Source organism: Dreissena polymorpha, chromosome 8 (genome assembly GCF_020536995.1).
Source record: "Dreissena polymorpha isolate Duluth1 chromosome 8, UMN_Dpol_1.0, whole genome shotgun sequence".
Lineage (NCBI taxonomy): Eukaryota > Metazoa > Mollusca > Bivalvia > Myida > Dreissenidae > Dreissena > Dreissena polymorpha.
In genome coordinates, this window is record NC_068362.1 from 71,573,224 (window position 1) to 71,599,170 (window position 25,947).

A 25,947-nucleotide genomic window follows, 5' to 3' on the forward strand; every position below is an offset into this window, starting at 1 on the left:
TCTATTAGCTCTCCAAGGGACCACACAACTGCAGGGAAGAGAAGGGCTGTAAATCAGCCTGGTTTTGGAAAAACTGGGCTTTTTTCATGAGGGTAACATGTTGTCCCAGATAGACCATTGCAGTTTGCACAAGCTAATCTGGGATGATACTTTCCCTTTTATGGGATTATTTGGTTAATGGATGTCTCTTCTAAGAGAAAATCTAGTTTAGGCGGAAAGTGTTGTCCCTGATTAGCCTGTGCAGATTTCACATGCTCATTTGGGATGACAGTATTGCACATGCATTAAGCCCAGTATTCAAAGGACGCAGCTAAAATCATGAAGGGTCATAAATCCACAGGACTATCACACATAACGAAAGATGAATCTCTTGTATTGAAAAGAGGGACTGTATATTATACAGTGTCATAAATCAAAAGGGGTCATTAATCACATTGGCGTCCACAGACCTACAAGTAAGGAAGGGACAGTAAATCAAAATGGATAATAAATTCCAAGGGGCCATAAATCGGGGATTTAATCAAACATCAGGAAAAAAAATTAGGTGTCATAAATAACCTTTTTTGAGCTGGAGCTTAATATATGCCCTTTAATTAATAATAATTTTTAAATAATGCAAATTTCCCCAAATTGTTCATTTATCTTGATAACTGTTTCCAGTTTGGTAAAGTGTTGTCCCAGACTAGCCTATTCAATCCAAACAGGCTTATTAGGGTTGACACTTTCTGCTTTAATAGACTGCAGAACCAAATTAGGGACAAAACTTTACCCATATGAGTCGTGTTCTGAGAAAACTGGGCATAATGCATGTGCATAATGTGTCGTCCCAGATTCGCCTGTGCAATCTGCACAGGCTATTCGGGGACGACACTTTCCGCTTTTGTGACATTTTTCGTTCAAATGAAGTCTCTTCTTAGCAAAAATCTATTGTAGGCGGAAAGTGTTGTCCCTGGTTAGCCTGTGCGGGCTGCACAGGCTAATCTGGGACAACACTTTACACACATGCATTATGTCCAGTTTTCTCATAACGCGACTCAATTGTACTCAACCTGGTTTTATGTACTCAACCTGGTTTTATATCGGTATGATGTTTCAGCCACTGGTCGAAGCTGCCACGTCCCTCATTAAGAGCTGCTGAGATGAAATTCCCAATTATCTGGCTGGTCATGCCCTTCAATTGAGGGTCAGGGTGACTCGCGTACAACAGCACGTCTCGGATACACGACACACCCTCGCAGCCTGCGCACAAGAGAACACATTTGAATTCATTTTCTGAACCATGATATTCGTGTTGAGACAAATTTGTTAAACACACATGCTTTAAAAGTCAATTTTGATGTGATGCTATAAAAAATAGCCTTTTTTCTGAATGGATTTTTTTCTCCATATTAAATCATAAAAGGAATGCTGAATTTACTGCTGTATTTCATCCATGGACCCATATAGTTGTTTAACACATGAACTACTTAACTGGTGCTAAACATTTTATATTTGACAGCCTCTAGGAAAATAGGTTCCATGCAGTCCGCACAGGCTTATCACGGATGGCACTTTCTGCTTTTATCATAATTTTCTTCACAACAATGCAGTTTAGACAGAAAGTGTTGTCCCTGATCAGCCTGTGAGCACTGCACAGGCTGATCTGTAAAAAACCTTTTATGTACATGGATTAAACCCTGTTTTTCCAAAGCAAGGCTCATACGTTATTACATCTTATTGCTCTCTACCCCTAGCCATATAATAATAAATCAAGCTAAATGAGAACTAAACAACCTGAGCCACTAAATGGTTTTATCAGCTGATGAAATTCTTTACATAATTCATACCTTTACATAATGCATACTAAATGACAGTACCTTGCTCAGTAAAGAACAGTTTTTCCGTGAACACAGCTGGATAGAGTTTGACAGCAGAAGCCACACACCCCATGGCCAGACTCTTTATGCTGACCCTCACACGGCGATCTGACAAGAGCTCCGCTTTACGACCAGTCAGAAGAAAGCGACCGCATAGTAGCCGCACGCAATACAAGATTGGGAGACCCTCAGTCTGTGGACCCAGCTTTTCAAGCAGGTGCTCGTCACTGATTTCCAAGGGTGCTGGAGGACTTTCCAAAATCTCAGGGTTACCATTCATGTCTTGGCCTACCACGGATGTAAAACTTTCAGTGTGGGTGGGACTCAAACTTTTCACGCTGAGCAAGGTTTCTTGACTTCCGGCGTTGACACTGGAAAGGTTGGACCGCTCAGACCTGTCTTCATTGATATCGCCAATCTCAACACTAGAGTATTGCGAGTCACAGCTCATTGTTAACCCCTGATCAGTGTCCTTGTCAATTTCAAGCGTTTCAGCACCACTGATCTTAGTCACCTCTGCTTTCCCTGATACTGATTGGTCAGGAAGTCGATCTGCTGCGTCTGATTGGCTCCTGATGTCACATGATTCTGACTCCTCCTCCAAGGCAGCATCCTCAGAGGTCACTGCCAGCTCACTGGTGGAAGGAATCTCTGATAGAGCTGAAACATATTGGGGGAATACTGGGAAAACTGGGCTTTATGCAAGTGCATTAATTAGGTGTTGTCCCATATTAACCTGTCAAGTCCACAAAGGCTCATCAGGGAAGAAACTTTTGTGAAGGAAGTCTCTTCCTAGAAAATACAGTTTAGGCTTAACCCTTTTCATGCTGAGAAATTTGTTGTCTGCTAAAATGTCGTCTGCTGAATTTCTAAAATTAGCATTTTCTTCGATTTTTTTCAAAAAATACTATCAGAATAGCAAACAGTTTGGATCCTGATGAGACGCCACGTACTGTGGCATCTCATCTGGATCCAAACTGTTTGCAAAGGCCTTCAAAATTTGGTTCCAGCGCTGAAAGGGTTAAAGTGTTGTCCCTTATAGGCATGTGTACACTGCACAGGCAGTTATCAAAGAATTGGCAACTTCTCAACTTCAGCTACAACAATCATTGTATATATTGCAAATTAAACTTTACTCCCTGAACTTACAGATGCAGTGTGAATTTCATTCCTGTGTGAACATGAACAAGAATCACACATCAAAAAGTAATAGGTTTACCTCTTTTGAAGGTAAGCATTCAGGCTCAACTAATTTACCATTAGTGTGATTATTTGGTCGGTCGGAGGCGTAGATAAAGGTGCGAGTGATTGCGTCCGGGCTGGTGATAACAGGAAGGAGTTGGCTGGGAGGGCTGCGTAGGAGCTGCTGCAGGGCCTCTAGACATGAGGTCACCACGTTGTGGTCTGAATGGTTCAGGTGGAACACCAGTAGCTGGTACATCTGTGGATTTGGAGTGGATAAGTTTGTCAATATTGATAAGTTATTCACATAACTGACTTTTCTATCTGCTTCGTGGTGCTATGTGGTGGGAAATAGACAAATGAAGAATTGAAAAATACTCAAAACTTATTTAGGAAGAAAATTAGTTTGTTTTCAGTATTTAATGTGATATGATTACATAAACTTAATTAAATGTTGAATAACACTATTTAAAGCTTAAGAGTCCCATTTTAACTTGTTATTTTGATTTGAGCAGCAGTTTGTGAAAATAGGGTATCATGCATGTGCGTAAAGTGTTTGCCCTGATTAGCCTGTGCAGACCACACAGGTTAATTAAGGACAAACTTTCCAAAAAAAATTATAAAAGGGGAAAGTGTTGTCCCTGATTAGCTTTAGGGGACTGCACAGGCTAATCTGGGACAACACTTAACACACATGCGATAAGCTATGTTTTACCAGAGCGCAACTAAATTACATTTGAGTCACAGAAACACCCCCTCAAACTACTCACAGTGACAAGCTGCTCGCCACTGATGGCACACAACGCCTGGCCCTTCTTCTCCCCGAGGCTTTCCTTCCGGCTCTGCAGGTCAAGGCTCTGCTCGGCAACAATAGGAATGAGGCTGCGCAGGCACATGATCACTCCGACCAGATTGAGGCTGTCCTGCGTGCTATCCACGGGCAAAACCGAGTCTGGAAAGGAAAGCATAAATGAATTGAGTCTTTTTTTTTTTTATTTTTTTTATTCAATATCATACATACAATGTAAACATGTATATGATCATACAACATAGTGAATGTACAAAGCAATAAAGTTCAGACATGTTATACAAGATATGCTAATATATTTAAAAAAAATGAGAGAAAAGAAAAGAACAACAGAGGAATAGTTATGAAAAACTATAAAGTTGTATAAAGTCGGGAGAAAGCATACTGGACTTGTGTGTTCTGTTGTGTATTCACAATGATCTTGTCAGATTGAAAAAAAAAATTAAAAAAAATAAATAAATAAACAAAACTATTTTAGAGAGATAAACTAACATTAGAGTGAAATGTATATAAGTGGACAAAACATTATGAGAATTTAATCCGATTCCATTTTTGTTCAAAGATTTGTAATGTGTCTTTACTGAGGGCTATTTCTTTCTCAATCTGGATTTTTAGTTTAAGACTGTGGACAAAACAATTAAAATTTGGTACTTGTTTTTTGTAATTCATGTTTAAGATAAAATATTTCATCAATATAACCATAAAATTCACAATACTATTACAGTCTATTGATTTCAATGAGTTAATTCCGAAACTTACATTTAAGAAAGATAGTTTAACGTTTAGTTGATGTTGTTCAAGAAAAGATATTAATTGATTCCAAATAGGCTGGATGTGTTTGCACTCCCAAAAAAGATGTTCTATAGTTTCAATGTTTTCACTGCAGAAGTCACACAGATTTGAGTTAGATAATTTGCATTTAAAGAGATATTTATTTGTAGCTATAATTCTATGGATGTATTTATATTGAAAATTTCTCAGTGTGCTTTCAATAGTTGCTTTATATGGCATGGTAAATATGTGTTTCCAATTAAGTTCATTTTCTCCAAAAAGGACTTGCCATTTATTTTGGATTTTGGAGTTTTCTGTAGGGTTTTTAATTTGTAGTGTGTAAAATTTTTATTTATTTTTTTTCTTCCAAGTATGTTTTCTACAAATGTTGTTTGAGTACATGGTGTATTATTTGTATTAAATGAATTGAGCTTTGTACTGGAAAAACTTGGCTTAATGCATGTGTAAAATGTCATCCCAGATTAGCCAGTGCAGTCTACACAGGCTAATCAGGGACAACATGTTTCGCTTAAATGTAATTTTTGTTCAAAGGATGCCTTTACTAAATGAAATCCAGTGTAAGGAGAAAAAGTCATCCCTGATTGACCTTTGCAGACTTCACAGGCCAGGCCTTGAAAAAATTCCAGAGCTTCTTGCCCTGCAGGGCGAGTAGATCTGACAAACCACTCCCCCCTCATGAGTAGATCTGACAAACCACTCCCCCTTCACGAGTAGATCTGACAAACCACTCCCCCTTCACTTTAATCTTCTCGCCCTAAATTTAAAAAACATCTATATTGATAGTAATGATCAACCAGAACCTTTGTCTAAACTTAAACAATCATCTGACTTTGCCTCATTGTACTAAACATACATCTATAAGTCAATACTATAGTTGTGTTTATTTTGCAAAAATAAACAATCAAATAGTGTCAAATTGACAAATGGTTACAGTAAGGTAAATTTTGGCTAAGGCTTCTGATTACGAATTATTCTGTTTAATAATAATTAATTGTTCTGTTTACTTATAATTAAATATAAAAAGTATTATAATAAACCATTTATTTTTTATTGTATTGATATTAACATAAATAAATAATTATATTCTTTATTGAATGACCAATATATGTAACCTCTTTTTCACTATTTATCGATTAGCTAAGAGCACTGACATCTAAAAAAATGAGCGCAGCTTATTTAGATAATTATTTTTTCTGTGCCTGTGACGTCATTTACAGTGTCAAAACAAAAGTGCAGTTTCTTTGCGTACTAAATCTATTTTTTGTTTGTTCGCATAATAGTTCACAATTTGTATCAATGTGGCAAGAGTTCTGGAACTGAATTTATATTTCTAAACTGGAAAAAACAGCACTCGCCTGGTCAGTAAAGTATTTAACAAACTTTACTCGCCCGACCGTCAACTGCCCTCTCAAATTGGTGCAGTCGAGTGGATTTTTCAAAGCCAGCAGGCCAATCTAGGATGACACTTTACGCACATGCATTAAGACTAATTTTCCCAGAATGAGGGTTGATTTTGGAAATAGTTATGTTTCTTCGCGTGCTTGGAGTTTTTGCAATATGTTAGTATTTCAGTCATAGAACAGAGTTCAGATAGTTAACTTACTCACACTTACATATACACAATAAAAAGACTGCTCTAAAAATAGAAGTGCAAAGTTGGCAAATGTCTGAGGGTGTTCTCAATTGTAAACAGAAAGGCATCAATTTTCACAAATTATTCCTTACCAAAAAAACACAACACATGCTCAGCAGAAGACAATGCCTACCAATATACATATCTATAGAAACATGGTAAAGGTCTAACATTGTTTTTAAACGACGACGATTTTTGTTTTTAAATCTGTCAATTTTTTTTATTCATCAATTTAAACTGATTTTTGCATCACAAAACCACAGAACTTTTTGATCAACTAAAATTCACCCATAAGCGTGTCAAGCAGAAATTTGACAAAGGTCTGCGGTGTTCTGGAGTGTTGGCAGATGATAGTCAGGCACGTAGCGGCCGCACGTCGACAGGACGCCATTGGGGACTTCAGGTTTGGCAAAAACGACTTGATCAGCATCTAAGAGAAACAGGTTTATTTTTGTACAGACTAATTAATTGAAAGCCTGATAGTGTAAAAGGCCAGATGCTAAACGAGACACTTTGGATGGGTTGATTTCCAGGAAAGATCCCAAATTTGGTGTCTTCCTTTTCGGTTTTGAACAATCGTTGGGCACAGATTAAACATCTTCTTACTGGCCAATGTAATGGATAAATCAAGTGTTGAGTGTCTTTAAAGTGATGATTTAAATACTCCCAAGGCAGTGAATGTACTCAATACCTCTCAGAATTTTGGTCTTTCTTAATTAACAAGATAACTAGTTCTCTACAATAGAACATAGTAAATATTACAGAGACTCCTAGCCTCAAGCATTGAACTCATGATTGTATGGTTACATATAATTTACAAAATACTTTGTTCCCTTCAAAGGAACATTATTATAAAATTATAACTGGCTGGGATGGACGTTTTGCTTTACTGGCTATGATATTACATGTTTCCAATTTATCCATTGCAGAATAACTACGTTTGTTCCATGATTAACAAACAATAACGTAACAATAATCAAATTAAATAGCTATTTTTAAAGCAGGCATGATTTTCAAGAATAGTGAATTTAACAGGCAATCACAAGCTTCTTGCTGTAAGATTAAGCACTTTGATATCCACCTGAGAGAATTACCTTAACCTCCATTTCAGTGGCAAACACCATCAATGCTGGGCAGATTTTCATCATGGATAGAAGCAGCGTCTCCTGTATACCCTCGTCTTCTCGTCTGCAGATCTTTGTCAGACACGGAATTAGGTTCACAATGAAGGGCCTGGGAAAATAAATGATAGGGATTAGATTAAGGTCAATGACTATTTCTTGCCAATAAATGACTGACTATTTCTTATATTTGTATTCCAAATAACAATTCCATATTATGTAATTGGCAAACTCGTTGATATACTTTTTATTTGTAAATATTTTGACAGATCATTGTTACATATTTCTAAACAAAAAAGGGTATATTTTTAACAATATGTGACAATGACAATTGTAACGTGTACTAGTTCAATTTTAACAACTTAAATTTTGATATTTCAATGTGCAAGTTGCTAATTAATAAATGTTATAATATAAATAGTTAAGTTTTATTTAATCATTTAGCATGAATGTTTTTTTACGATTTCTAACATGGACTATGTTCATGATTTAAGATGAATGGTTATTAATATGCTTACAACAGATAGGAAGATTTTAAAATATCATGGCACAATCTTAACCTATCTATAGCATAGCTAAGAGGGGGTAATAATGTGATAGTCAAGATGACAACTTCAAGACCCTGACACTAATTTTTCCCCTTTTAATCCTTTATTACTTTTGTGTAATTTCTAAATACCGCTAAGTTTCCAGCCATATCAGTAAGAAAGTGATAAGAGTTTATTTTGAATTAATATTTGCTTTATATCTTCACTTTACTCACTACAATTTTTTTTAGCAGGAGCTGTAATTTTGTGATCCCGCTAAGGAATTTCGAAGCGAGAAAAATCTATATAGAGAGAGAATATTAATACAAAACAAGTCCTGTGTTTGTGAAACAGACTGCCCCTTACTGCACTTTGAAGCCGCTCAGCAGCTATTTGAGAGACAATTGTCCAAGGCACATAACTTCATGAAAAATCAAAATACAGGAATAAAACTCCCACTTTATCTGTAAGTCATGAGGAAGACTCAAATACCAACAAGACTATTGCCATGCAATATATGTCCCCTACTGTATCATTCATTGTCAGAAATTCCACCAGTCAGAATTTTTTTAGATTATTTGTTGCCATAGCAACCAGAATTTTTGACGTAGGAACAAAATGAAATGACGTGCATAATGTCCATATTGCCATCTATACACGTTTCAAATTTCATGAAAAAATATGAAGAAATTTTAAAGTTATCGCAGGATCCAGAAAACCACCATTTTCAGCAGTATTGCTAGTCTATTTGTTGCCATAGCAACCATAATTTTTGACATAGGAACAAAATGAAATGACGTGCATAATGTCCATATTGCCATCTATTTATGTTTTAAGTTTCATGAAAAACTATGAAGAACTTTTAAAGTTATCGCAGGATCCAGAAAAGCGTGACAGACGCACAGAGCGCAAACCATAAGTCCCCTCCGGTAAAACCGGTAGAGGACAAAAATCAGCTTAATTTCTGAAAGCAGTTCATAAAGAACCCACAGAAAACAGTTTTTATAGAGAACATTTGTAAGCGCAAGGCCCATAACTCTGCCAAAAAATTAATGGACTGTAAGGAAACTCACAACTTTTCTGAAGGTCATGTAAGTTGACTCACATACCAAAAATCAGCTAAATATCTGAAAGAGTTGCATACAAAAACCTCCGGAAAAAGGAGTCAGACAGACAGACCAACAGACTGCTAAACTGGCGGTATAAAAACGCTTATATTTTTCTTGCTGATAGCTGTAAAAAGCAAATTATTAATATTAAACTGGAATTTTGAATGAACCATAATTGTTTGCACATGAAGTAGAATAGGAACTGCAATAGAAGTGACCAAAATATTGTTAATTAATTGCTCTTCCTGTTCCTTATCTTGTGTTTTCAGTGTTGAATTGTTTGACATTCTTTAAAGTATTTCAGCCATGTCACGACTGTCACAATAGCTGGGTTTCCAGTACTAAGTGCACATATGTATGCCAAAAGCTAAGAACTGCCCTGCTTGAATTGGAAAATGGCTATAGAAAGGTTTTCAAGACAAAAATATGTTATGTGACAGGGCCAAGGATTGAACCCGCGATCCTAAGAGTTATAGTCCAGAGCTCTACCAGCTGAGCTAGGCAGCCTGAAGCTCTGCTTATTCCAAAACATGCACAAACAAATAAGACAATCAAAAAATGTACAAATGTACTCAAGATTCACCATTCAGACAAGGGACACAATAAATACAATGTATGTTAAAACAGTATGACAGTCAACGATACAATACCTTAGTGTAATTTACAAAAACACTTTCATAAGTGCAATTATTTAAGTTGCATTTGTACATTTGGCAGACTACCATAATGAAATGAACACTTAGAAAACTATTTTCACTAACTGGACATTCAAAGAAGACAAATCTTGTGGATATAACTTCCTTATGTACTGTCATTGTGTGCAATTGGTTTAGTTATTCAAACCAGGACATTTTCCAATACAGTAGACAATTGGTTGCACAAATTAAACAAGTGTAAGCTTTTCGAAACTCCTTTAGAGCAGAAATATTGAATTCTACAATATAAGGCCAAGTACAATAAATATACTCTGGACAATTTTTTTGGCCTTGTTGCTTTGAAGGAAATCTTGTGAACGTTCCATGAGTGGGAATCAAAAACCACAGTGCTCACAATCGCAAAGCAAACACCATATCTGTTGACAAAGGTTTCCTCTATTTAAAATAGGCCATAAAATGGACCCTGATCCCAAAGCAAACATACCAGATCCCAAACCAAAATTGTAAAAAAAAGGAATTTTTATGAAGAATTATATTAAATAAGTTTTTCCCAAATCAGTGGATTTTAGCTAGCAAATTGCATTTTTTCCGAAAATTCACAGGAAATGGCATTATGTGTCAATATTTGTTCATAAACAAATGCCCTATTTGTCCATTTTCTTGATAAAAGATTCCCAAATTTGCCATTTAATTGATTAAAAAATTCAGAATATGACCAAACTCCTTTTTCCCAAATGGCTAGGAAAACCCCTGGTTTAAACAAGTGCAACTGACTGACTTAACCCTTACCACTTAGATACATATTTTGACTCATTGTATACTCTTAGAAATATTCATTTAATATTAAAGACCTTTCTTACTAGATTCAATTTGTAAAGGCTTCATTTCCGACCCTTAGATACTGATGAGCAGCAAACAGCATAAAACCTGAACAGACAGTGAGTTACTCGCAGGCTGTTCTGGTTTTATGCTGTTTGCACACAGCCATTTTTACTTTGCTTATGAGTGGGAAAGGGTTCAATTGACACACACATGCATACCTGCATTTCTGCGGCCTGATCAGGTGAGACATCTCAGCAAATCTGGAGAGGGCCGCCCTCAGACATCTTGGTGACCCGTTCTTCTTTATCTCCTTGTACAACTCCACTTGCAACCGACCCAGGTTCGTCTCCAACAGAGTCTGCAATAGTGCACACATGTTTTGATAAAATTATTTTGCCCAAATAAATCAAATTCTTAAGAAACCCAATAGAATAAGCAATTGTGATCCGTAACAGCAGATTCAACACTAAAATTAAACAAGCAAATTTATTGAATTGATATCCCCGCCAATATGCTTCTTGACACAAAAGTATTATATTTGACACTCAAAAAAGCATTTTTTCAAGATATAAAGGGCCATAACTCTGTTATTAACTGATGGTGTACAATGCACTTTGGCGTGCATCATCCTGTTATACATATATATACTCATACCAAGTTTCAATGAAATCCGCCAAAGCACTTCCAAGATATGACTCCGGACAGACGGATGGACGAACTGAAAGACGGACGGACGGAAGGACGGACAGACAATGCCAAAACAATATCCCTCCGGCTATGGCGGTGGATAAAAAATAAATATAAAACAAGGCTAGTCACAGAGAGCATATGCTTAAAGGGGAACAAAAACTCAAGACCTTTCTGACTGAAATGTTGACCTTGACCTTTCACGGAGTATGTGACTCATCATCTTGACATGGGGAATACTAATTTTATTATAGTAGTCTCATCCAATGCATTAAAAAGATACTGACAGAAAACAAATATTCATGACCTGTGACCTTGAATTGTGAGATTGACATTTCACAGATGAGCATGCAAGCAGGATGTAACACATATATTTTACATGGGAGGTACTAATCAGGCGTAATAAAACATACCCCAGGTGCAGAAATAAAACCTTCACCAAAACATCCTACCACCTACTCACATACTATAATCCATCCTTTGGGGGCATACAAACTTAGAAAAGGTATGGCAATACAGATTTTAAAACGTTTACTCTGCCATTCAATATGTAAGCAATTTAATTCAAATCGACCATTCGAAAGAAACAAACACTTCTATATATATATGAGAAAGTAACATAAAAAAGTAAAAAAAAATAGATTTTTTAAAGTACACTGTGAGATAAACCCAAAGTGTACACGTTTTTAGCAAGGCAGGAGTACTACATACATTGGTAGACCTGTTGAAGCAAGTCGGGAGTTCTACATACCTTGATGGACCTGTTGAAGCAAGTCGGGAGTTCTACATACCTTGATGGACCTGTTGAGGCACTCATCTGCAACCATGCGTATGTCTGACTCAGGGTCATCACATAATGCCAGGAATGTCTCCATGGCTACTCCAAGGAAATTGGGAAAATCAGACACAGTTCTGAAACATAAACAAAACTCGTGTTCAGCAGACTTTGTTGCACTACTTGACATTAACAAAATCAAACTGATGAATTTATAAGGATGTTCTGATAGAGTTGAACATAAGAATTATGGTAGATGTCTTCCCTTGGAAAAATTGGGATTTCTGAAAAGCCAACATAAATTTGTTGCGTATAAATTATAAGTCACTACAAATTGAATGTAAATTGGTCTCAATCAGACTATGGGTTTTTGATGCAGCAAAAGAAAACAAGTAATATGTCACTACAGTCAAATCAATATTTTAAAGTAAACAATCAACCAATCAAGTATTGATTATATAAACACCAATATTGTGATGTGAGAAAGAACTTAAACTTTACCTCATATTTGTGGCACATATGCAGTCAGCAATAAGATTGCAGTTAGCAATTTTGTCCTTTTTACTGAGAGGTTGGTCCTTTTTCCTGAAAAGTGAATACATTGGCTTTAACAATTTAACAAGGGACAAAATTGTCACAAAACCAGGTTTTCATTGTGAAAAAAAATCTGATAAAGGGAGACAACTCAAACTGAACTTTTGAAATGAACAAACAAAATTAACTCCCTTTGTAAGTTCGTTTTAAAATAAATCTATATTTAGTCATGGCGACCTTGACATTGGAGATATTGACGTGATTCTTTCGTGCGACACACCGTCCCATGATGGTGAACAAATGTGCCAAATGATTTTAAAATCTCATAATGAATGACATAGTTATAGACCAGACAAGCTCATTTTTGGCTATTTTTTATCTTTGAACTCAAAGTGTGACCTTGACCTTGGAGATATTGACGTAATTTTTTCGCGCGACACGCCATCTAATGATGGTTAACAAATGTGCCAAATGATTTTAAAATCTCACAATGAACGACAAAGTTATGGGCCCGGACAAGCTTGTTCCGCCCGCCCGCCAGCCCTTTAGCCAGCCAGCCCGCCCGCATTCGCCAATCTAATAACCAGTTTTTTCCTTCGGAAAACCTGGTTAAAAATTAATCACCCAGGCAATCAAACATCATTTCACAATTCAGCTGGGTCTAAACAAAGGCGCTCAGTAACCTGCCCCCCCCCCATATCTTGGACCCGCACTGTGCCCTTTTTTTAGCCTTATCAAAATATTATTAATTTTAAGTTTCAATACAGTAATTGAATGTTCACATGGAAATTAGTTTTCATCAATTATTGAAAAATGTTCATATGAAAATACATGTAAGATGAAATAAATACATGTACATGTATAACACATGCAACTGCTACATTGACAAAAACTCACAATGTTAATACATGTATGCACTTAACACTTAACAGCTCTTTTCACAATTTAGCACACTGCCCTTTTCAAATCATCGCTGGAGTACTTAGTAAATAACTACTAACTGGTTTTGAAAAATCATAAAAAGTAGTCTATTAGACAAAAGTCAACATATCTTTAATGTCACATCTTAAAAAAAGATTTTCCTGTCATGTGATCATTTTGTTTCATATCATGAAACAACTAAACTTGACATTTGTGTGGAAAAGATGTATTGGATATGGATTCTTATGAAAAACACAATATTATACACCCAGTCAAATTGATAGAATATCTTACTTGACAACTTCTTCCACCGTTGATGACGCTCCCTGGAACACCTTCAGGGCTTCAAAAGCCTTGATGAGCTTTTCTATTGTAGCCATCTTTTACTTGAACTGAATGATGATATAAAAGAATGGTCAAGTTGGAATTAAATAATCTGCTACATTAAATAGTATGCGGTATCAGTATGCCCTCTCCATATTTGCTATTTGAAAAATATCAGGAAACATTTAACAAGGTTTTCAGTCTACCAATATATGAATGCGAATTTTAACAAACTTTTATTATTTTTCTGTACAAAACTCTAAGAGAACATTGATACAAGTCAGGTAATGCAGTGACAAAAATATTTGTGTTTTGTTTATGCTTCAATATAATTTATTCTGGCCAGGTTTTTAACAACATTGCTTCCACAAGTTTTAATGTTGCAAACAATTCTATATGAGCAATGGTGTGATAGTTCATGATAAGGAAATGAAGCATTACAAGTTTTGAAAACAATGTCAATGTATTAGAAAATGTCACTCATTCAAATGTTAACTTGGGATGATCCTCTAACATTTAATCTCCAATCCACCAAAAAACTGGTCATATTTATGAATTTTCTATTAAAATATTAATTTTACTTTTAACAATTCATCTTCAAAAACAAACCTTGTAATGAAGTAAAGTGAACAAATAGTTCATCCAATTATTAGCAATTGAACCTGTAACAGCAACAAATATCTAACAAAAACTATCTTATTATTAATATTTATCAATTAAGATGTTTTTGTTTGAAGTTTAAATTTCTGTAAATTTCAGCAAATAAAGATACTTGGTGATAGATGGTGCATATATTGGGACAATTCCACATCATTTCATGGAAAATATAGCTACACATGACCATAAACTCACAAACAATATTTGCTTAGATCATCAATGTTTTTTTGAAAGCCACGCTATTAAAAACGTGTATTAAGATGTCAAATCAAAACTCATATGTTAAACATCACAATAGCCGCATTAGGGAAGTATGTAAAGAAGTGTTTATAATAATTTGACACAACATTTTAAAAGCTAAGAAAATAAATATAACTTTTGTTGTATACAGACGACACTTTCCAGAGCTCCAGATAAGGATTTGTGAAATTAGTAACGGTACTGCCACTGACAGAAAGACAAGGAGTAACGCTTAAAATCAATTAGTACCTGTACTACCATATCCAAAAATACAGGTAGTACTGTACTACCCGTGTTTTTGGATATTGAAAAGGGTGTATAACTAACTTTACAGAAACATTTGCAGCAATTATAATAAATATATGTAGCTTCTTAAACAGTTATTGTATTAGGTTTTCCATTCTGAATTATGATGCAAATACAACTACACATTAAAACTCATGACTAATACTATTTCTTCATTTTTCTTGACAAGAAAACACAAGCCAACTAGTAAGCTAAGTAAATGAACACTTATTTCACTGTGTCATCCGTTTTCCATCGTGTTTTCTAACGTTTAAAGCCACCGATGCAATCAAATCGTTTAATATCGGGTCGATGTCTTTTTCTGGGTTTACCGATTTAATGTCAGGATGGTTAGACGACACCGTATGTAGTCATTATATGACAACAAAGTGTTGTTTTGAACCGCTTTAGGTTAAGCCGTAATTCCATTGCGCGCAGACATATTGTTTTTGACGGATTTACAAGTTAAAGGAAATCATGCAACAGAATAGACAATACGATATGAACCCGGTCTACAACTTTTCGGTAATTTAAATTAACGAAAAGCGCCGTAAGGTTAGAGACCAACAAATCATGTCGCACTGACGCAGCACACTGCGCCCAGATCAGGAAATATGGGAATTAATTATATATCTCAACTAAAACTTACTGCCTGAGGCTGGTTGAGGGCTTGTTAGAAGCGTAATTTCATGCTCTTTAGAGTTAAAAAAAGAAATGTGTAGCATTAATTTGTGGGTGTCTGGGGTTAAATTACCATATTCGACATTTTGGTTAAAATTATTAATTTGAGAATATTTCGACTGCAAATGATCAATAACAGTTTAGTGCTGGTTTTAAGCATGTTATTAGGTATCTTCAGATATGTGAAAACCAAAATAGTTGCAAGTTGATTTATTGACATTTTAATATCATCAGTCAGAATTTATAAGTGTTGTCAGCTCCATCTAGCATCTATGTGTTGTACTGTAATACATAATGATCAATGTGACTGGGGGGACATCTTGTGTTTAATTCATAGCTACTGGGGAGACATCTTGTGTTTAATATACAAGAAGTAACCTCTCCATGTTGTCTGCTTTGCAGACATGCATGCACACTGAGCTGGTTTAATAGTTTTCTCGATCATTAAGCATAAATATGAAGTGGACAAATAAAATAGCATTTGATTTATTTGGGGAGTTCACCATTGAGTTTCCAAAAATGCTAAAATTGGTGTGAAGTGTAACAAAGCAGCAACCCAATTTATTAAACACTGCAATGGAATGGACATGGATCACAGAACATTCAGCATGAAGTTCAAAAGATTGTTGGAAGCAAAACCAGGTAACAAATCATCTGCTGCTAATATGATAGAATGGGAAAATGGTGTCTTCTTCGAACAACCTGCACCTGATGAAAAAAAAACAAGAGGACGGCCAAGTAAGACTCTTGCTGATGCCCCTTGCCTGAAGAAAACAAGATCAATTCTAAATGAAGCAGTCATGTGTATTGAGAACTTTGCAAATGAAAAAAAAAAGTTATCAAACGAGGAGGCATTGCGAATGGTGGTGGTGGAATGTAATCGAACTTGGCACACTGACATTGGACCAAATAAATGTACAATCCCTGATGATGATGCAGTGGCAATGATATACAATATCAATCTTTCAAGTAGCCAATATCAGATGTTCAGGACATTATGCCTTCCTCACAATGTTATATTTCCAACACGAAAAACAATTGATGCCATCAAGAAAAAATTCCATCCAACCATCACAAGCCATCAGCTCAAGGCTTCAGTGGAAATGACAGAACTAATTGACCAAACTGCAACCTCCTTATTTAACATGGCTAAAGATTCTGTTGCTGATGCTGACCCTAATGGTTCATTTCATTTAGTGGGAAAGTTTGGTGTTGATGGGTCAGGTTCACATAAGATTCGCCAACAATTAATAGACACTTCTCTTGCAGCTGAAGAAACCCCGCATCTTGATCCCACAAAAGCCAACTCTTTTGTGCTGTCATGCTATTGCCCTCTTGAACTTCATTACAATGACATGCTCCTGTGGTCAAACCCAGTCCCCAACAGTACTAGTTTCGCACGTCCTGTATCTCTTACCAGGACAATTGAAGACAGAGATGTGCTGGCCGTAGAACTGGAGTCTTCGTTTTCCTTGATCCGCAATGAATACAAATCAAATGTTATCTTTGGAGATAGCTCTGTGGCAGTGAATTGCAAGACAGAATGTTCAATGATTGTTGGCAAAATGGTAACCCTTTTTCAAGGTGATAGTGGAGCATTCTGTCATCTTTGTCATGCTTCAAGAGCTGATGCAAATAACACGAGTCTTATTGAGGAAGGATTTGAAATTACCAAAGATTATGATTCTTGTAAAACTGCATGGGACAAACTTTGCTCCAATGAAATAACTTTTTCAAGTATAGAAAGACAGGGTCAATGTCATGAGAACATTATAAAAGCAGATTTATTTTGCTTTTCTGTGCTTCACTTCAAGCTGCGCTCCCTGGATTTTGCGCAAAAAATTCTCTATCACTTAGTTGGTGGTCAGAAATACTTAGTTGGTGATCAGAAAGTGTGGAGTGAAACTGGTCGATATGCAATTTTTATTTCCCGTGCCAAAAACGAATGCATTAACACAATCAGAGAGAAAACAGGCATTTTGATGGACTCCCCATCTAGCTCAGGGGGCAATACCAACACAGGCCCTTTGGCTGATCGTTTCTTCAGCAAAATGAATCGGGATCACATTTGCTCTGTGATACTCAATGAAGAAGACAGAAAGAACTATAACAGTATCCAGATTATTTGCAAACTTATTTTTTTTTTTTATTGAACAATTGTTATGAAATTTTGCATATTTGTAGGGAGCATGAGTAAAAAGAGTTAAAATGTTTTTGGAAAAAAGAGTTATTTGATGATAAAGTTACCATCTCCCGTGGAATTCCAACGGGGTTTTGGCTCCCCCGTTAAGAATTGCAATTCTCCCACGGGTGATTTTTCCAGACGGGAGAATTTTACCTATATTTTCCAAAAAAAATAATTTAAATAAAATGCTTTGTTTTCTGTTCCAATGTTTACAAATATAAATGCTCAAGTCATAATTGTAAGAAATATGTACTTAATTAAGAAAATAAAGTGTTTGTAGATTTTCTTCCCTCGTGGGTATTTACGGGGGCCCCCGCCAAACCCCCATTTCCATTAAACTCCCATTGGAGGTTTGATGGGTCTCCCGTGGGAGAAAACTCCCATTTTCAATGAACCCCTATGGAGGTTTGACCGGGCCCTCCCGCACATTTACATAGAACACCCGTGGGAGTTTGACAGGGGGAAGAATCAGACTTCAATAAAGATTTAATACCCATTGCAATATATTCCAATTGTATAAAGACACCAAACTTAATTAAATAATTTATGTTTTCTTTTTAAGGTGTCAAAATCAATTTATAATGATTGAATTTTCTTAAATCAGTACCAAAATGTATGTTAAACAAGAGCACCGCCTTGCGGGTGCAGACCGCTCATCTATTTTCTTTTTAAAGGTGAAGGGACTATCATTTTCAATCACAAAGGAGGGAGGGGTGGATAGAAGAGGGGTGCATTGTGTGGGGGTGTGGACATTTATTACATTATCTTCCAAAAATGCGAAAAAAAGGAAAAAAAAATCGGGGAGGGGGGGGGGTTGGGGGGTGGGTGGGGGGGGTGGGGATTCTTGGGTGCGATGGTTGGACGGTATTTCAAACATAAAATAATAAAAATAAATATTTGTGTTTTGTAACCGTTTCAAAAAACATAAATTGGGGGGGGGGGGGTGAGGTGGGGGGGGGGGGGTATAGTGTGAGGGTGTGGTGGTAATTTGTGATCTTAAAAAAAAAAAAAAAAAATTTAGGGGGGGGGGGGATTCGGGTGGGGGAGGGGGGTGGGGGGGGTGGGGGGGTGTTTCTTGGGTGCGATGGTTGGACGGTATTTCAAACATAAAATAATCAAAATAAATAGTTTAGTTTTTTAACCGTAAAAAAAAAATGGGGGGGGGAGGGGGGGGCACGGGCGATGGTTTGGGTGGAGTCTATTATGGTATGTCAGGTAAGAGTAGTTTTGTCAAAGTATCAATCAAATCTAATCATAAACAAAGAAGTTATGGCAATTTTAGCAAAATTTAATAATTTGACCTTGAGAGTCAAGGTCATTCAAAGGTCAAGGTAAAATTCAACTTGCCAGGTACAGTAACCTCATGATAGCATGAAAGTATTTGAAGTTTGAAAGCAATAGCCTTGATACTTAAGAAGTAAAGTGGATCGAAACACAAAATTTAACCATATATTGAAAGTTACTAAGTCAAAAAAGGGCCATAATTCCGTAAAAATGATATCCAGAGTTATGCAACTTGTCCTTTTACTGTACCCTTATGATAGTTTGCGAGTGTTCCAAGTATGAAAGCAATATCTATAATACTTTAGGGGTAAAGTGGACCAAAACACAAAACTTAACCAAACTTTCAATTTTCTAAGTATAAAGGGCACATAATTCCGTCCAAATGCCAGTCAGAGTTACATAACTTTGCCTGCACAGTCCCCTTACGATTGTTAATAATGGTTGCAAGTATGAAAGCAATAGCTTTGATACTGTAGGAATAAAGTGGACCTAAACACAAAACATAACCAAATTTTCAATTTTCTAAGTATAAAAAGGGCACATAATTCTGACAAAATGCCAGTCAGAGTTACATTACTTTGCCTGCACAGGCCCATTATGATAGTTAGTAAGTGTTTCAAGTATGAAAGCAATAGCTTTGATACTTAAGGAATAAAATGGACCTAAACACAAAACTTAACCAAAATTTTCAATTTTTTAAGTATAAAAAGGGCACATAATTCTGTCAAAATGCATGCCAGAGTTATCTAACTTTGCCTGCCCAGTCCCCTCATGATAGTAAGTAAGTGTACCAAGTTTGAATGCAATAGCATTGATACTTTCTGAAAAAAGTGGACCTAAACGCAAAACTTAACCAAAATTGTCAATTTTCTAAGTATAAAAAGGGCACATAATTCAGTCAAAATGCACGCCAGAGTTATCTTACTTTGCCTGTCCAGTCCCCTCATGATAGTAAGTAAGTGTACCAAGTTTGAATGCAATAGCATTGATACTTTCTGAGAAAAGTGGACCTAAACGCAAAACTTAACCAGACGCCGACGCCGACGCAGACGCCGACGCCAAGGTGATGACAATAGCTCATAATTTTTTTTCAAAAAATAGATGAGCTAATAAAATGTCTTTTTGATAAAGATTATACCCACACATCGATATTTCTGTAAAGATGAATTTAAAACGTTCAATAATTTTTTAAGTGAATTGTCTCGAAAATATATTACATTTACCTTTTGATAATCCAAACGTTGCTTTTATCCATTACTATGATGATAAATACAATTCAGAAAGACAATAACATTGGAAACATACTTATTGTCATTCGGATTTGTATTTCTTTTGGTGTTTATTCCCGTGTAACATTTTTGGAAGTTTTTTGCTCGAAACTTTGCTTGGAACCATGTTCGGTGCAATGTCGTACCTTAGTGTACCGGTTACATTCCACAAGTTTTTACACAAAATGCCTGAATATGGCAGTGTGTTAGGTTAATGTTACTGTAGTTGTTTGTTTTTTATAATTAACAACACCGTGCACTGGTGGCGTTATTAGCAGAGAAATGAGGGAGTCTTCTTGCAACATACTGTACTGGCTACAGTACATTACAACATAACCAATAAAAGCAGTTCCAATTATGGGACACAACATCACTTCTCCAATAGAATCGATGATGTTGATATACATTTGAGTTATATTTGCAGTTTCAGTTATTTACTGGGGTGGGGTTTCTAATGAGGATACATTGTATTATATCCCAGACGTTAGTGCCTGTGCTTTTTTTCTCTAAACAAACAAACATTTTACCTCAAGGACTTTGATCACTTTAAATTATTTTGTATAAAATACAAAATACCACACAAAACTGAAACGTATTTGATATAACCTTATCAGCAGCATGATTTCCTTTCTAAATGTAACAAAAGCTTAATTTCAATCATGAACTTGTAATTTCAAGAAAACAGGAAACCAAGAAAAAATGTGAAATGCGTAGAATTGTGAAATTTGCAAGCCAGAGTTCTCGAGTTACGATTGTTGTGCGCTGCACTTTTATACACCACAACCTATCTTTGTTCGAAGTTTGATGCCTTTAAGCCTTAATGTAATTACGATATATGACCCGGACAATAAAAAAGCGAGATAAATATAGAAATTCAGGGGCTATAGCTATAATTCTTTACACTAAACTTCTCATAATGAGATATATCCATATATGAAGTTTCATGTGAATAGGTGTTATAGTTAACGAGTTATAGTCCGGACAAAGACTGGAAGCTGTCTGACCCACTGCATGACATAGGTAACCCCTTAATATGCCCTTTATTAGACGGACGTATATAAAAGACAAATGGAAAGGATGAAAAAAAAGCAGTAATTAGTTATATCAGAGACAAATAACAGAGATAGGCAGCTCGCCAAATATTGGCAAACTCTCGCATGTCAAATGGTTTTGGCGAGACAAGTCTTAGCGCTCAACTGTTTGTTGGTTGCAACGGTAGATAACATGCTTATCAGCATTTCTAAAACACGCTTTTGCATTCCAGTTTTTTTTATATGAAACAAATATACTGCCATGTATTATTAAAATGAGAATGTATGTAGTATTATCACTCAATTGTAATGTGTCAATTAAAACAAGAGATTGCCAAGCAATATGGTCCCCCTACAGGTGAAACTCCACCATTTTCAATTTTTATTTGTTGCCATAGCAACCACAATTCTTAAGGCAGAAACAAAATGAAATGACGTGCATAATCTCCCTATTGCCATCTATCCATGTTTCAAGTTTCATGAAAAAATATACAAAACTTTCAAAGTTATCGCATGATCCAGAAAAGTGTGACGGACTGACAGACTTACTGACGGACAGAGCGCAAACCAAAAGTCCCCTCCGGTTTCACTGGAAGGGGACAAGTCATCACATGCCGCATTGTTTTATTAAGCGATTTTATCCGGCTCCAGTTTGAAAAAAAAGATTTCTGGTATATAAAGTTGGCCTTTGTAATAAGATAAAGGAGCGATCAGAATCTTACAACAAACAACAGTTATAGGTTGTTTAAATTAGATTTTTTTTCATTTTTATTGCAGTGTTTAAATTTGATCAATCTGAATGCTATTAACCTGTAGTATAATTTGAATAAAGCTCTGAATTTTTTTTCTTATGGAGAGAATCTATTCTCGGTCTGTATATGATCTGTATATAATCGGCAGTATATGGTCTTTGTTCTCTTTAATTACCGCTAAATTCAATGCACAATTTTACCAATTATAAATAACGTTACCATCTAGAAATCTATAGACCCGTATACTGTGCCTTTCTCCGATATTTAGCATATCGATCAAGTTATTTAGTCACTTTTCTGTGTTTCTTCACTATATTCTTCGAATATGGGTCATGCCGGGTCAAAAACTTGGTCACGGGGTCACTTAGTGCATTTCAAGGATTAAGCATGGTGTCCGCTCTCTAATTGAAGTAGTTTTCATCTGATCTTCACCAAATTTGGCCAGAAGTTGTGTCTAGATGATATGTATGTCAAGTTCAAATACGGGTCATACTGGGTCAATAACTTGGTCTCGAGGTCACTTAGTGCATTGCAAGCATTGAGCATGGTGTCCAAAACCTTCGAATGGGCGTGTGTTGTGACAGTTTGGCACTCTTGTTAACAATAAATGGAATCCATAATATATTCTTTTCATTAACTTTTTGCATTCTGGGCACTCATACACAACTGACTGATTAGTGTGCTGAACAAATTCACTATCACAGTGCTCATTCGAACTTGACCTAGATATTGTCTAAACACAACTTCTGACCAAGTTTGGTGAAGATGGGATGAAAACTATTTGAATTAGAGAGCGGACACTGCTGTGGACGCCGCCCGCCCGCCAAGGGTGAAACTATAATACGTCCCGTTTTAAAAAAAGGGGCATATAAAAAGCATAATCTAAAATTGAAAAGTATGTCCCCTTATGTACATAATGATAAACTAAACAAGGGCTGTTTGTAAAACATGCATGCCCCCCATTTGGGCTGTCCGTTGTACTGGCAGCCATTGTGTGAATACGACTTTTGTCACTGTGTAATAAGATAAAGGAGCGATCAGAATCTTACAACAAACAACAGTTATAGGTTGTTATCCCCACGCTTTTTGAAAAAAAGGTGGGGATATTGTGGTTATCTCCGCCGTCCGTCCGTCCGTCTGTCTGTCTGTCCGTCCGTCCTGGCCACTATCTCCTCCTACACTAAAAGCACTAGAACCTTGAAACTAACACACATGGTAGCTATGAGCATATGTGCGACCCTGCACTATTTGGAATTTTGATCTGACCCCTGGGTCAAAAGTTATAGTGGTTGGGGTGGGGCCGCGTCAGAAATTATCACTCATTTTTTTAGGTTATTTTACATTTACTTCTTTATTTCTACACCGATTCACTTCAAATTGATACTGGACCTCTCTTATGACAATACGGTCAATCTCGACCATGCATGGCCCCATTCCCAACCCTGGGGCGCCCCGCCCACATAGGCCACACCCACCAAAAATTTCCATTTACTATAATTTTTTCATTTCTACACGGATTCACTTCAAATTGATACTGAACTTTTGTTATGACATTAGGGTCAATCTCAACTATGCATGGCCCCAATCCTAACCCTGGGGCGCCCGCCCACATAGGCCACACCCACCAAAAAATTCCATTTACTATAATTTTTTCATTTCTACACGGATTCACTTCAAATTGATACTGAACTTCTCTTATGACATTAGGGTCAATCTCAACTATGCATGGCCCCATAACCAACCCTGGGGCCCCGCCCACATAGACCACACCCACCCAAAATTGCCTTTACTATAATTTCTTCATTTCTACACCGATTCACTTCAAATTGATATTGAACTTCTCTTATGACAATACAGTCAATCTCAACTATGCATGGCCCCATTACCAACCCTGGGGCGCCCCGCCCACATAGACCACACCCACCCAAAATTGCCTTTTACTATAATTTCTTCATTTCTACACCGATTCACTTCAAATTGATACTGAACCTCTCTTATGACAATACGGTCAATCTCAACTATGCATGGCCCCATTACCAACCCTGGGGCCCCGCCCACATAGACCACACCCGCCCAAAATTGCCTTTTACTATAATTTCTTCATTTCTACACCGATTCACTTCAAATTGATACTGAACTTCTCTTATGACAATACGGTCAATCTCAACTATGCATGGCACAATTACCAACCCTTGGGCGCCCTGCCCACATATGTCACACCCACCCAAAATTGCCTTTTACTATAACTTCTTCATTTCTACACCAATTCACTTCTAATTGATGATGAACTTCTCTTATGACAATACGGTCAATCTCAGCTATGCATGGCCCCATTACCAACCCTGGGGCACATCTAGGTCAAACATTCGGCGTGGGGATACGCGTCGGCCTCTGCCGCGCTATTTCTAGTTTAAATTATTTTTTTTTTTCATTTTTATTGCAGTGTTTAAATTTGATCAATCTGAATGCTATTAACCTGTAGTATAATTTGAATAAAGCTCTGAATTTTTTTTCTTATGGAGAGAATCTATTCTCGGTCTGTATATGATCTGTATATAATCGGCAGTATATGATCTTTGTTCTCTTTAATTCCCGCTAAATTCAATGCACAATTTTACCAATTATAAATAACGTTACCATCTAGAAATCTTCAGACCCGTATACTGTGCCTTTCTCCGATATTTAGCATATCGATCAAGTTATTTTGTCACTTTTCTGTGTTTCTTCACTATGTCTTCGACGGATTTTGTGTCATAGGATGACGAGGATTTAAATCTGGATTAACTTCTAGGTATACCGATGATGATGAGCACTGTGATAGTGAATTTGTTCAGCACACTTATCAGTCAGTTGTGTATGAGTGCCCAGAATGCAAAAAGTTAATGAAAAGAATATATGGATTCTATTTATTGTTAACAAGAGTGCCAAACTGTCACAACACACGCCCATACAAAGGTTTTGGACACCATGCTCAATGCTTGCAATGCACTAAGTGACCTCGAGACCAAGTTATTGACCCAGTATGACCCGTATTTGAACTTGACATACATATCATCTAGACACAACTTCTGGCCAAATTTGGTGAAGATCAGATGAAAACTACTTCAATTAGAGAGCGGACACCATGCTTAATCCTTGAAATGCACTAAGTGACCCCGTGACCAAGTTTTTGACCCGGCATGACCCATATTCGAACTTGACCTAGATATTGTCTAAACACAACTTCTGACCAAGTTTGGTGAAGATGGGATGAAAACTATTTGAATTAGAGAGCGGACACTGCTGTGGACGCCGCCCGCCCGCCAAGGGTGAAACTATAATACGTCCCGTTTTAAAAAAAGGGGCATATAAAAAGCATAATCTAAAATTGAAAAGTATGTCCCCTTATGTACATAATGATAAACTAAACAAGGGCTGTTTGTAAAACATGCATGCCCCCCATTTGGGCTGTCCGTTGTACTGGCAGCCATTGTGTGAATACGACTTTTGTCACTGTGACCTTGACCTAGTGACCTGAAAATCAATAGAGGTCATCTGCAAGTCACGATCAATGTACCTGTGAAGTGTCATGCCCCCAGAATAGATCCACAGGCAGCAGTATCATAAATTCCCCCCCCCCTGCACTTACCCCAGGGGTTCCAGATTGTTAAAAGTAAATGTATTGTGTCTGGTTTGACTTTTCAACAACAAATACTGACATAAATACCCCTCGTACATGTATAAGTATTATATAGTTTATATATAATGCCTATACGAAAGGTATTTTTTCAAACTGTGTTTTTTGTCAATTTTCATTGTTGAAAAGTTAAACCAGACA

The 25,947-nt window shown here is 36.6% G+C and overlaps 1 protein-coding gene across 1 annotated transcript in view; it reads right to left on the bottom strand.

Moving 5' to 3' along the window:
* Positions 1–25,947, bottom strand: part of LOC127840623 (huntingtin-like) — a 140,926-nt gene that overhangs the window by 108,082 nt on the left and 6,897 nt on the right. The window contains exons 2-11 of the mRNA XM_052369034.1: positions 13,718–13,815; positions 12,470–12,553; positions 11,985–12,105; positions 10,725–10,864; positions 7,366–7,504; positions 6,560–6,701; positions 3,809–3,990; positions 3,114–3,297; positions 1,857–2,516; positions 1,069–1,239 (exon numbers count right to left, since the gene is read on the bottom strand). Of these exons, the coding sequence (XP_052224994.1) occupies positions 1,069–1,239; positions 1,857–2,516; positions 3,114–3,297; positions 3,809–3,990; positions 6,560–6,701; positions 7,366–7,504; positions 10,725–10,864; positions 11,985–12,105; positions 12,470–12,553; positions 13,718–13,803 (1,909 nt within the window). The 5' untranslated portion in view covers positions 13,804–13,815. The remainder of the gene's footprint in view (positions 1–1,068; positions 1,240–1,856; positions 2,517–3,113; positions 3,298–3,808; positions 3,991–6,559; positions 6,702–7,365; positions 7,505–10,724; positions 10,865–11,984; positions 12,106–12,469; positions 12,554–13,717; positions 13,816–25,947) is intronic.